Source organism: Labeo rohita, chromosome 12 (genome assembly GCF_022985175.1).
Source record: "Labeo rohita strain BAU-BD-2019 chromosome 12, IGBB_LRoh.1.0, whole genome shotgun sequence".
In the NCBI taxonomy this organism is placed as follows: domain Eukaryota; kingdom Metazoa; phylum Chordata; class Actinopteri; order Cypriniformes; family Cyprinidae; genus Labeo; species Labeo rohita.
The window spans coordinates 27,254,869-27,269,550 of NC_066880.1; the positions used below are offsets into that span (position 1 = coordinate 27,254,869).

General features: G+C 37.8%; 1 protein-coding gene across 1 annotated transcript in view; it reads left to right on the plus strand.

Annotated features, from left to right (window-relative positions):
- Window positions 1-8,350: 8,350 nt before the first annotated feature.
- LOC127173896 (uncharacterized) overlaps window positions 8,351-14,682 on the plus strand; it is a 35,174-nt gene continuing 28,842 nt past the window's right edge. The window contains exons 1-7 of the mRNA XM_051123962.1: window positions 8,351-8,383; window positions 8,491-8,579; window positions 9,982-10,005; window positions 10,082-10,253; window positions 10,348-10,622; window positions 13,369-13,517; window positions 13,772-14,003. Of these exons, the coding sequence (XP_050979919.1) occupies window positions 8,540-8,579; window positions 9,982-10,005; window positions 10,082-10,253; window positions 10,348-10,622; window positions 13,369-13,517; window positions 13,772-14,003 (892 nt within the window). The 5' untranslated portion in view covers window positions 8,351-8,383; window positions 8,491-8,539. The remainder of the gene's footprint in view (window positions 8,384-8,490; window positions 8,580-9,981; window positions 10,006-10,081; window positions 10,254-10,347; window positions 10,623-13,368; window positions 13,518-13,771; window positions 14,004-14,682) is intronic.

Genomic DNA, 14,682 nt, shown 5'->3' on the forward strand with positions numbered 1-14,682 from the left:
CTGAATATTACTGATAACCTGATCAAAAAGTAGGCTACTGTTCACATACGTTTTACTACTAGTATAGTAATATAGTAATAATTTTGTGCTTTCTCCTGTGTTATTGTTGGTTTCCTCTTTTCTGATAATTTGGAATGAGGATAAAAAGACCAAAAAAAAAAAAACATGCAAATAAGTTCAAACATCAATTCAATATCAACTATTTCCTAAATATTGTGAAATTCAACATGGCCGCCCCTCATGACGTCATAATATGCAAATTAGATTAGTATATTTACACCCCACATAAATTTTTGGTCATGCCCAACATTTTTCTAATTTACAGTAGACCTCTATCTTTAAGCCCTTTGTCAGGATTGTGTTCTGTTTTGTCTTGTTTTTCCTAGTGTTTTTCCCTTGTGTTTCTTGTGTATTTGGTTGTGTCCAGGTTTCCCCCCCTTAGGTTTTAGTTCATTTGGTTTAGTCATGCCCATATTTGTACTTCCCCTCATTATCTCGTTTGTGACCACTCCCCTGTTTTTGTATATTTAAGGTTTGTTTGTTCCACAAGGTCTTGTCAGTGATTATATTGTCTTCGCAGTGTTTGTTTGTCGTGGTTGCGGGTTCCCTGTGTTTCCTTGAGTTTGTTCTTTTGGACTGTTTGAAATTAAACGTGCATTGAATGGATCTCCGCTCTCCTGCGTTTCGTTCCCCCACACAACGCACAATCCTGACACCCTTTCAAGCCACAAGGTTTTGAAATCTTAATGTCAAAATTCAGCATTTTTCAAAAAAAACCCTGGCGCCTAAAGGGTTAAGAGTGTCAAGTGTTTTCTGTGGCTTGCATTGGACACCTACATCCACAAAGCTGCCCTGTGGAGGAATTCTGATGAACTTTTTGTCTGCTTTAATTAAGCAGTGGATAGATTAGTCTTTCTCCCTGGCTTACGAGTCCTCTGGTCTCATTCCCTTTAGGGTGATCATATTAAATTAAATATTTATGCTATCTTTAATTATTTTGGGTAATAAAATAATGTGTTAAATTAATACATTTAAATTATTACGTTTATGCATAATTAGCACTGCCAACAGCTACACAAACTTTCACATATGTTCCTTTAAAACATAATGACGCTAAAACCTTTTTGAAAAATCAAATAGATGTTGTGTAAGATAGAAACAATGACTGCATTATTTTTAGTGTTTTATCTAAGGATGTTTTGCATAATTTTCCTCTTCTGGGTTTGAAGTAATCAATGTGATAACATCACTGGATACAATGTAGAATATCTAAACTAAGAGGTAAACATAGTTAGATGACAACCTCAAAACAAAAATATTACATAGAAAAGAGATGTCATGTCAGAAGTCATGAGAAGCAGAAATTCAGCAGTGTGCATAATTTGAAAGGCAAAAAAGTGTGGTCTGGAAAAAAACTAAATAAAACAACAACAACAGTGAGCCATTAAAAGGAAAGTCTGCACAAATGTCTGTGGTCCAGTCACAGTCTAAACATTATTGTCACACCCCTGTGGACTGTTTTGTGTGTTTTTCCCCATGTATGCCCTTATTTGGTCTTTCCTGTTCCGTCTTTATTACGTCACTGTTTAATCAATTACACCTGTCTCCCCCTGATTGGTCTGTGTATATAAGTTTGGTTGTGTTCACAGTTTGGGGGTCGGTTATTGTTATTGTCATGCTCAGTCTGTTATTGTCACACCGGTTTAGTCAAAGTCTGTTCATGTCATTTTCACGCTGATTCCCTGCAGTTCCTGTCCGTTCCTGCTCGTTTTTGTGGATTATTTAATAAATGTGCATATCTGGACCTCCTCGTCTTCACTCCTCATTCCCCACACACCACGACGCTGACAATTATATGATCTGATGGGATTATAAAGTAAATAGGTTAATTTGAATTGCCAACTCTTGATGCATTCAAAATAAGACTCACAGAATTGCCATTGTTCTCATGTTCTCACCATAAATACATTTTCTCAGACAGTGAAATGCCCTCACACAAAAAAGCAGTTCAGTTAAAATTGTAATAATAGCATATAAGTTACACAGATGTGCAAACACTCCAATATGTATCTGTATTTGTGCTCTGGAGAGCATCAAAAGTTTCTATTTACAATGTGTTTCTGTAGCGGTGAGCAATCTTAGCAATCAAAGAAATATGTGTTAATTTCCTGAACACCTCTGATCGGCCAAATCAGAATTCACTCACTGCTCAAAACACCATTTTTTTTTTAAGAGTCCAGAGTTCTGCATGCTCGCAGATCCTTTCATTGTAACAAGGACACTGACCCTTCATGACCGAGCATAGCTGCAAACTCATAGAAAATAACCAAAACAATCCAAGGTTTTTATTTAACCTAGTGGCTAGATTAACCAATAATCAGACATCACCCAAACTAAATATTCCTGCAGTTTAGTAGCAATGAATTTATGAATTTCTTCACTGATAAAATAGATAGCATCAAAAATGCAATAGTAAATGTAGAATCTACAATGAAAAATCACAGGGTTTTACAAATAGGACAAAAAGAGTTTATAAACGTACCACTGCATCTAAACCAATTATTTTATTTGATCCCGTACCCACTAAATTACTAAAGAAGTTGTTACCTGTAGAAGAACCGCTTCTCAAAATTATTAACTCATCGTTATCTCTAGATCACATCCCAGAACCAGCAAACTGGTAGTTATTAACCCTCTCATAAGAAACCACAAATAGATCCTAGTGAACTAGCAAATTACAGACCCGTTTCAAATCTTCTGTTTATGTCTAAAAATACAAGAAAAAGCTGTCTGCTCAATTGTGCTCTTTCCTGTAAAAAAAAAAAAAAAAAAAAAAAGAAGAAGAAGAAGAAGAATTTTAGTCAGATTTCAGGCCTCATCAAAGTACAGAAAGTGCACTTGTTAAAATAAGAAACTTGCTTCTTGCATCAGACCAAGGCCACATCTGATTGCCAGTTTTATTTGATCTTAGTGCTGCATTCGACACTGTAGATCATGACATACTCACAGATTGATTACTAAACTTCAGGGACAGGCTTTAAGATGGTTTAGCTCCTACCTGACCATTACCACATAGTTTATGTAAATGGGAAATCATCCCAGTTAACGGTAGTAAAGTATGGAGTGCCAGAAGGATCTGTCTTAGGCCCTCTGCTATTTTCAATATATATGTTATTGAAAATATGGGATTCATTTCAGTTGTTATGCTGATGATACTCAACTATAGATTTCAACAAGACGTAAAGAAGCTTCTAAATTAGCTAAGATAGAAGAGTGTGTAAAAGACTGGATGACCAGTAATTTTCTGTGATTAAATTGGATAAGACAGAGATATTAGACCATACTGGAGCAAAAAAAAAAAAAAAAAAAAAAACAGCACACAGAATCTCGCAGATTACAATTTGCATCTAGAAGGATGTGCTGTTACTTCCTCTACAGTCAAAAATGTGGGTGTTATTAGACAACACCTCATATCTTACTTGTTACAAAAACCTCAAGACTTGACTATTGTAATACAATTTTAGGTGGTTGTCCTGCATCTTCAATAAACAAGCTACAGTTAGTACTGCACTGTTGTCACATGCTGCTACTAGAGTCCGTCAAGAAAAATGATCATATATAATATTTTATTATATGATAATAAAATCTGATAATATTACAATTCATATTGGCTATCTATAAAGTTATGTATCAGTTACAAAATATCACTACTTACTTATTGTCACGGGTATGTTGTCGTGTGTGGGGAATAATGCAGGAGAAGAGCGGAGATCCAATCAATGCAAGTTTATTAAAACAATCCAAAAAGAACATAATACGACGGACACCAGCAGGGAAACAGCAACCATGAAGAACCACACCGAGAAACAATACAATCACCGACAAAGACCAGGGGCACAACCAAACTTAAATACACAGAAACAGGGGAGTGGTCACAAACGAGCAAACAAGGGGAAGTACAAATATGGGCAGGAAGAAACCAAAACTAAACAAAACCAAGGGGGGAGACAAGGACTAAACCAATACGCTAGAAACAGAAGGGAAAAACACTAGGAAAGACAAGACAAAACCGAACACAATCCTGACATTACCCCCCCCCCCCTCCTCTAAGGCACAACTCGCGCCGTAACTAAATACATCGGGGTGGGAGGGTGGGCGTTCTGGAGGCTGCACAAGGCAGACATCGGGGAAGCAGGGTGATGCCTCCAGGGCGGGTCCAGGGACCATGGCGGGTCTGGGAGTTCAGGGAGCCATGGCCAAGAGTATAGTCCGGTCGGCCATGGTGGGTCAGGGAGGTCCGGGAGCCATGGACCAGGGTATAGTTCGGGCGGCCATGGCGGGTCAGGGAGGTCTGGGAGCCATGGCCCAGGGTATAGTTCGGGCGGCCATGGGATAGAGGAGGTGGACAGAAGAGAGGGAGAAGCAGAGAGTTTATGGGTGAACGCCGGCCCCATAAGAGGCTCTACAGCCGGAGCTGACACCTCTGGGGGCATGGGCGCGGCTTCTCTGGCGGATGAGGCCTCGGGAGCGGACTTGAAACCAGACGGGATCTCAGTGGCTGACTTGTGAGTAGAAGAGACCTCGGTGGCAGTTTTGTGACCAGACGAGACCTTTGGCGTAGGCTTGTGATCAGACGTGACCTCGGGAGCAGACTTGTGAACAGAAGTGACGTCAGGAACACAGTGTGCAGCCCACACACACCAAATGGCAACCGCCATTAAGGGAATAGCGGTAGCGGGTGGCAGGGTCTCTTTGCAGGCCATCATGATCGCGGGGGGACGAGACATAGCGAGGCCCTGGGCCGTTAGACAAGACATGGCGGGCCTCTGGACAGTCAGACGAGACTTGACTTGGCTTATGAGGATCAAAGGTGACTTGACAGGGTTGGTAGTTGTAATGTAACTTAATTCAGGAACCGCATCTGGAAGGGCGGCCACGACGGGTGCAGACTCAGGAGCAGAATACCTGATGGGAACAGGCTGTGGTTTGGCTGAGATGGATTGAGCAGGCTGTGGCTAGACTGACGCGGTGTTAGTGGGAGCTGGCTGGGCTGATGTGACGGCCATCTTGTCAGTGCTTGGCTCATGAAAGATGGCTGTAACTTGACTTGAGACCGGAACGACAGCTGTAATTTGACTTGACTCAGACATTACAGTTCTGACTTGGCTTGCTTCGGGGAGCGTAGCTGTTCCTTGACTGGACTCGGGAAGCGCTGCCGTAACTTGACTTGACTCCGTAAACCCAGCTGCAACATGACTTGCCTCAGAAGACGCAGCTGCAGCTTGACTTGATTCTGACACAGGGAACACAGCTGTCATTTGGCTTGATTCGGGAAATGCAGCCGCAACTTGACAACTCAGGAAGTGCCGCTGCAATGTGACTTGACTCAGGAATCATAGCAGTAATGTGACTGGACTCAAGAACCCCCGCTATAACTTGGCTTGACTCATGGGGAACAACTGTGACTTTACTAGATTCAGAAATGACAGCTTTGGCTGGACTTGACTCGGAAGCTTGACTTGGCTCAGGAAACACAGTTGCAACTTGACTGGACTCAGTAGGCACAGTCACAACTTGACTTGATTCAGGAGACGCACCAGGAACTTGTCTTGACTCAGCCGTGACGTGACTTGACTCAGCCGTGACGTGACTTGACTCAGCCGTGATGTGACTTGACTCAGCCGTGACGTGACTTGACTCAGCCGTGATGTGACTTGACTCAGCCGTGACGTGACTTGACTCTGGAACGTCCGCTATAGCTTGGCTTGACTCATGGGAAACAGCTGTGACTGTACTTGCTTCAGAAGACGCAGCTGCAGCTTGACTTGACTCAGAAAACATAACTGTAGCTTGACTTGACTCAGTAGACACAGCTGCCACTTGACTTGACTCGGAAACTTGACTCAGGAAACGCAGCTGTAACCTGACTGGACTCGGAAACTTGACTCAGGAAACGCAGCTGTAACCTGACTGGACTCGGAAACTTGACTTAGGAAACGCAGCAGTAACTTGACTGGACTCGGAAACTTGACTTGACTCAGGAAACACAGCTGCAGGAACGAGTGCTGTAATCTTGCTTGACTCTGGAGTGGCAGCCATATCTTGACTAGACTCAGAAACAGCAGCTGTAGCTTGACTTGACTTAGAAGCTTCACTTGACCTGGGAACAACAGCTGCAACTTTACGGCGCTTCTTGCGAGTAGCCGCCGTATTGTGAGCTGTGGGCAGAGTCCGAATGCTGGCCGCGGGTACTGGGGTGCGCACAGGAGCTGCCACTCGGATATTAGCTGCCCGTGCTGACATCACTGGTGGGTCCAGCACATGGGCCATCCTAACCACGGGCGGCGGCTTCCGGAAGCTGGCCGCGGGCTCTGGACTGAGGATGAGGGAGGAACTATGGAGAATGGGGGTGAGCAAGGGAGGACAGGAGGGAACAAGCCCGCTGGAACTGCACGTGGAGGAAGCTGGCTGGTGGTGAGTTGGAGCGGCCACATGTTTGTTAATGGGGGGAAGATCGGAGTCTTCCACTTCGACACAGAAATTGGAATTACAAAGAGCAAGGACATGGTTGATAAACTCTGCAACCGGCTTGCAGCGTTCCTCATAAGCGATCGAACAGACCAGAGAATCATCCTTTAGCCCCATTAAGAAACACGTGTTAATCATCGCATCGCTCCAGCTCACCAGATGGTAAAAGCTCAAAAATTCCTCCACATACCGTTCCAACGGCCTCTCCGCCTGTCGAAGGCTTCTGATCCTCTCCTCAGCCCGAAACATCTTGTATAGCGGTCGGTGATTCTGTCACGGGTATGTCGTCGTGTGCGGGGAATAACGCAGGAGAAGAGCGGAGATCCAATCAATACAAGTTTATTAAAACAGTCCAAAAAGAACATAATATGACGGACACCAGCAGGGAAACAGCAACCACGAAGAACCACACCAAGAAACAATACAATCACCAACAAAGACCAGGGGCACAACCAAACTTAAATACACAGAAACAGGGGAGTGGTCACAAACGAGCAAACAAGGGGAAGTACAAATATGGGCAGGAAGAAACCAAAACTAAACAAAACCAAGGGGGGAGACAAGGACTAAACCAATACACTAGAAACAGAAGGGAAAAAGACTAGGAAAAACAAGACAAAACCGAACACAATCCTGACACTTATAATGCCCTAAATGGTTTAGCTCCTGCACTCCTTAAGGTCATGAAACTTTGGACTTTTGGTCGTACCTAGAATACCAAAGTCCACTAAAGGAGGTAGACCTTTTTTTTTTGCATTTGGCTCCTAAACTCTGGAATAGCCTTCCTGATAATGTGCGGAGTTCAGACACACTCTCTGTTTATATCTAGATTAAAGACACATCTTTAGCCAAGCATTCACATTATGTATAGTATCTCATAACCTTGTACTCCATTTATATCTGATCAAATGCACACCATCATTATTTCCTTGAAATGTTTTTAACAGCAGCTATGCTTTTTTTTTTTTTTTCTGTTTGCTGTGTTGTTTCTGCCCTGGGATGGGCATCCTGAGGCAAGAAATCACACACAAGCTTCAGTCTGAATCCACTCTCTTATGAAGATTTGAGATGACCCAACACCTGAGAAGAGAAGACACCTACTCCTTCTAGGAGCTCAACTAACATACAAAACAATCAAATTCTTTTCAAAGAACTGCCTTATGAAAATGTTTTTTAAAGCATTTATACCATGAACCTTGACAACTTTTGCAAATCTAATGGCTATTTATTCCTCAGAAACCCACATGGTACCTGGGCTCTTTGTTTTCCAGGGAACTTAAGCAAATGAAAACTGTGAGCTGTGAACCATTCAGAACTGAAGTAAGAATGTTATTTTGAATTTCACAACATTCAAATTTACCATCTTTTGCACTGAAAAAGAATGGACAGCACACCTAATCATAATTAAAATAGAGATTATTTAATATGCATTAACTGCATTAACTAGGGTTAATATAGTTAATAAAAAACACTAAAACCAATAAAAAACATGAAATGAAATGATCATTAACTAAAATATAGTTTAACTTGATTACTTGATAACTTGTACTAAAAGGACTAAAACTAATGAAATACATGCAACTGAACTAAATAAATAATTAAAAAAAAACATTTAAAATTATTATCCATTAAATGTGATACTTGCAGTTTGCTGTATGTGCTCTAAAGTTTCCTTAGTATTCAGAGGACAGGTAAAAAGCATGACTGCAACCTAATATGCAAATTCATTCAGTACTATGGCCATATTTGGAGTGCAATGGTCACTGAATATGAGAATGTGATGGTTTGCATAGTATCATATATCATTAGTGAACAGAGGACTATACACAAAAAACAGCCGTTGAACATACTGCAGGTATGCAGTATGTCTTTCAGTACATATGAACTTTATAGAAATGTAATGGATGTATTGCTATGCTATATATTGATGTTTCTATATTTCTACATTTATTTTCTTCTCAGATGCAAAGTCTACATTGTAAGAGAGCCAACTGAAGCTGCTTACATTACAATGGAATTTCTGAAAACTCTGATGCTGATAATTCTCATCAGTAAGTTTCACGGCTATTTAATTAATAGTAAAATTACATCAAATTGAATTGAATAATCGTTATATATTTTAATTAAATAACTGACTAACGATTGTTCGGTTATTCAGTTAAAATGCATAAGGATTATTCAGTTTAATTTGATGGAATTTTACTTTTAATGAAATTGCGTAAATCTTTTTTTCCTTAAGAAGACCCGTCCTTGTGTGTGTACTTGTAACACAGTGATTCCCAAATGTTTAATTTTGCTAGGGATGTAAATCATTAAAACAGGGATGGTCTATCAGGAATTTTGCAACAGTTTTAAAAGCTTTTATCTTATCTCTGTAATAAGCAGTTATATGCTTTCAGCTTACAATCACTGGTTTAATGTAGTGACTAAAGTACTTTAGGTTGGTATATTAATAAATAAATTCAAATATGCATTTTAATAGCTGTAATTTAATAGCTAATATTATCAGAGCAGGTTTGTTGTTTGCAGTGATGTCTGGCAAATTTGCACCTCGTACTTAGGAAACGCTCTGAAGTTCTATTTTTCACTACAGGTTTACATTGGAAAAATGTGGTGCACTGTTGAGTTCTTAGTAAAATCATTAGCCTACCTGTCAGCAGAGGCCAAACTTAAAGACTGATGCGGAAGTCAGGAAACTTCCGCCACACAAAATTAAGGTTGAACCATTTGAGTCACTTCAGTTATGTCTTTATCTTTCTGATATTAATTACAAATATCTTAACTTGTGTTCTGAAGATAAACGGAAGTCTTACGGGTTTGGAAGAACATGAGTGGGAATAATTAATGACAGAACTATCCCTTTAATGTGACATGGTAAAACACATTCTAGAGCTCTTGTCAGTCCACTGCATTCTTTTCTTAATGTTTTCATTTTTCCTTTGTGTGCCGCTATAACAATATGAAAAAAAAAAAAGACATACTATGCATTTTTGGTCTGCTCTTCTGATTTAATTCACTGATTGCACTAAGAATCTCTTATTTTGCTCGCTAAATCCTCATGTGTCTTTCCAGGTTTGTTTCCAGACAGCTACTTTAAAATGTAATTGTCTAACCTCTGTTAGCAGTGTTTACTGTGATGTTTCTAAAGCAAGTAAAAAAGTATGCATCAAAACGATAGAAACTACTTAAATATTATGAAATATTATCGGTCAATGACCGGGCAATGAATGTTACAAAATACAGACATATATTACTACAGTGACATTTAACACATATGTAATCATGGTTATTCATGGTCTGTTAAGTAATTTGTTAATGCTTATATATTTTTGCTTGTCCTTTTAGTATTTGATTGTTAAAGGATGCGTAGCACGTGATTCATCTTGACATATTCTGTTTGAACTATTTGTTTATTTTCAATTTCCTCTCTCACTCTCTCTTTTTAATTCCTAGGTGTCACAAGAAAAACTATAAAAGGTAATAATATATTTGAAGTATAAAAAAAATATCTCAAATTAAGTGAAGTTTTTACAATTTTCGCTCTTCTGCTCAGCCCAGCGCTGTGGGATTTCCTCACTTAGCATTCCTGCTGTAGAGGGAGAGGATGCAGCTGTGGGGAACTGGCCTTGGCAGGTCAATCTACAATATTTTGGCTATCACATCTGTGGAGGGTCCCTAATCAGCCAGGAATGGGTGCTCACTGCAGCTCACTGCTTTTACTACATGTAAGAATATAAATTAGATGTATACATCAAATATAAATCGATGCAGTCTTACTCTTAGAGCTATCTCACTGAGAGTCTTTGCTTTCTCATTCAGATCCTCAGCCAGTTACTGGACTGTTTATCTGGGTAGACAGAGCCAAAATATGTCAGTCTCTAACCCACAAAAGGTGATTCGAGGAATCCGATCCATCATTATACATCCAGACTATAACCACTCACAGCTTATTAATGACATCGCCTTGCTGAGACTGAGCAAGCCAGTCAACTTCACCAACTACATCAGCCCGATCTGTCTGGCTGGTAATGACAGTGCCTTTCACAATGGCACCACCTGCTGGTCCACTGGATGGGGAGAACCTGGCTTTTTAGGTAATGATCTTCAGTTTGACTCACTGTAAACTCCAATAGTTTACCTTACTTAGATATAATTAGTTATCTTTACTTAGTTGCTATACTTACTAGGTTTTATTAAGTTACAGCTACTTTCAAGCGAGTAACAATTTACTTACTGCTTTGAGTGATGTTTACTTAAAATATTCAAGTATCCACAAAGGAACCAATGACACTAATAAACCAGTGCGAGGCAGCAGGGCACTAATATGTTGCTAATTTGCAAAGTAACAACAGAAGAAGAAGAAAATAAACGTTTTTGAGGTGGCAATTGTTAATCTGCAGTTATTTTTCACTAGTTACATTCACTTATTTCCCAAAGTCATTTTGAAAGTTGTTTCAATACAACTATATATTTGAGAGAACATCACATAAGCTGACTTCATAAATTGATGTTGATTTTCGTAAAATGTTGTTTGTTTGTCTTTTTTTTTTTTTTTTACTTACCATTATAGTAATTAATGTTCCCTTTGGTTGGACACTTGGAGCTTTGTTTTTCTTATTATAATTTTCTTCCTATTGATGCAGCAATGCAACATGAAATCATAATTTTTTATTTCAAGGGAAGAAAAGTAATAAGTAGGTTGATTTTAGAAGGTAACCTTTTAATTCTGATCTTCTAATTAGCTAAATCTTTTAATTCTTTAGCCGATGTATTTTTTTTATATTTATTAATGATCTTTTACAATTTCATTAACTTTACTGGGTTGGGACAATCCTTTAATATCTGTGGGTTCATTCAGCACGTGAATCACAACAATGGTAACAATTCAATTTTGTTTATTTTTATTAATTTTGACAATAACCATTATATTATTTTATTTTCTCTTTTTGTTGTGCTACTACTGACACAAGTCAGTAAATAAAATTTGCAAATAAATACAGTAACAGTAAAACAAAGCAATTGCATAATTTATTCATACCACAATCCACTCTGGGAGTGAGTGAGTAGCTATACTAAGTCAAGCATAAGCCTAAAGTAAATGATTAAGTACCCCCTACAGTTCTTTTTTAGTTACTAGAACTCTTGTGTAAGTAAACTATACTAACTAAGCATTTGTCAGTACAACATACTATTCCTATTTCATTTAGTTTTTTTAAGGCAATCGGTTTGCATGCTTTTTTTAAGTAAGCCCAACTAATTAGATTTTACAGTGTATATGTAATTTGCATTATGTAATTAGTACTTCAAACTATGCTACATTATTTTGTAAACTAGTTGTATATTGGTAAAGTGGGACACTTTTGGCAATGTATTTTCCTATATTTTTTTAAGGATCCACATGCTATAACCTGACCAGTTCTGGGTAGTAGCTGATTACATATCAAATTAGCCTGCGTATTAAAATCCTCTTAATGAGAGTTACATTTTTATTGAATGCATTATTACATTATTATTATATATTGCATTATTCACACAATAGCAATAAATTATTGAATCATTTAATTTATTGATTCTCCCTAATTCTTTTTTATATTCATAATGTTTTACAGTTCCAAGTCTTCAACATTGCATCAGCTCCTGATTAACATATTAATGTTTTTTTTTTTTTTTTTTTTTTTATGTATTCAGTTGGTTATTTACCCCACGTATTATTATGTTTTCGGAAGGCTTTATTCTTGCAAACATAATGAAATTCACTAATTCACGTTATTTCTTGCATGCAAGCTTGCGAGGCTGTCATGGCAACCAGATATATTGTTTGAATATATTCACATATTTATTTTACTTCTTCCATCATTTATTTAGTTTGTTTGCTTTTTACACTGAATTTATTATTTACAAAAAATATATAAAATAATAATAACAAAGCTCTGAATTCAAACTTGGCACATGAATACTTTTTATTGACCAAATCTTTGACTAAATTTATTGAAACTGACAATATGCATTTACTCTTTACATGCATTTTATTTGCAAAAAGACAAAAGTTTAATATCAGTAACAAACCAAATAACTCAGAAAAAAAATTAAGTTCATTCCATTTTGTCTTGAAAGTTCATATGTGACCCTGGACCACAAAACCAGTCTTAAGTCACTGGGGTATATTTGTAGCAATAGCCAAAAATACATTGTATGGGTCAAAATTATAGATTTTTTTTTATGCCAAAAATCTTTAGGAAATTAAGTAAAGATCATGTTGCATGAAGACATTTTGTACATTTCCTACTGTAAATATATAAAAACTTATTTTTTGATTAGTAATATGCATTGCAAAGAACTTAATTTGGAAAACTTTAAAGGCAATTTTCTCAATATTTTGAATTTTTTGCACCCTCAGATTCCATATACTGAAATAGTTGTATCTCGGCCAAATATTGTTCTACCCTAACAAACCATACATCGATGGAAAGCTTATTTATTCAGCTTTCAGATGATGTATAAAGCTTGTTTTTGAAAAATTGACACTTATGACTGGTTTTGTGGTCCAGGGTCACATTGATAATAAACACACGTTATGTTTATGAAATGCATGCATCCATAGTGTGCATTTCTTTCAGGAAATGATCTTTCATCATCTTAAAAAGTTCATTCAGCCTTTATCTTTTAATGTGTGCGTTTAATGTGCGTTTTTAGTCTGTACTTTAAGTGAATCATACAGTGATCCACATTTTCATCAGAATATCTCAAAAGCCATCTTCTTTCTGTCTGTCTGTCTGTCTGTCTGTCTGTCTTTCTTTCTTTCTTTCTTTCTTTTTTTTTTTTTTTTTGGACAACACTTAGGTGCTTCTGGAACTCTGCAGGAAGTAAAGATGAAGGTAGTGGGGAATAAGGAGTGTAACTGCAGGTTACAAGACTCCCCACTTTGGGACAAAACAATCACTCCAAATCTGATTTGTGCTGGAAGAGAGACTGGCGAAGGAACATGTTTTGTATGTTACAAATTATGACTATTGTTGAATGCTGAAGTTCCAAAGAGGTCCTTTTTAACATGTTCAGCTATGAAGTAGATTCAGGATGACCATATTGCAGCTTATTGTCACTTTATTCAGTAACAAAAGTACATGCACTTACCATGATATACAGTAAATGAAAGCTTTCTTCGGAGAACATCTGTTCCATATAGCTCATGTGGTGTCAAATTAATATTTTAATATTACTTCATATATCGCTTTTTCATGTTTAGGGAGATTCTGGTGGTCCATTACAGTGTAAGCAGGGTTCTGTATGGATCTTAGCTGGTGTCACTACTTTTGGGTCATTTTGTGGCACTGGAATTGCACCTGACAGCTATGCTAGAGTCTCCAAATTGCAAAACTGGATCTTGCAGAACATTAATGGATCAGAAATTGGATTTGTGAATTTTACATCTGATGGTGAAGATAAGGACAGCAGCTTCCTGTGCAATGAAGATATAGGTATGCATGAACACACAGAAGGAAATGTACATGAATGGGTGCATAGGCGGATATAAAAGCTAACATGAAATAACAATGAGCAATATTTTAAAAGCATTTATTAGGGGACATCTTTTTTCTTTTCTTTTCTTTTTTTTTTTTTTTCATGTAGTTTCTGGCATGTCTAACAGCTAAAAAAAAACTGAAAAGAATACATGCAGACAGTTTGTTATGAGCTGTCTAAGTCTTAAGCTGTCATCCAGTAAGCTGTTTCGGTATCTACTTAGATAGCTAGCTATTTGAATAAGACCACCTTCGACAACTGAGGAATGTTAACCAAAGTATCTTATAGACTTTTCCGACGTATCTTATAGTTCTGTCATATATATATATATATATATATATTGTACTCTCATGTCGTTCCAAACCTTTATGACTTTATTATATCCGTGGAACACAAAAGAAGGTATTTGGAGAAAAATGTCTTAATGTTTCTTTTGTTCCAGTGTTTTTGAACACCAGTGACATTTTCCCTAACCCTGACAATTACCCAAACACCCCATAAGGTGTAGTTTCCCCTGACTTCACATATATTTTCTACTATTAGTGTAAAATACGATACACTTTGCAGCTCATTCTAGCCATGAAACATTTTTATTTTGTTGAACTTGATGTTTAGGAGCAGGTACCCCACATCATC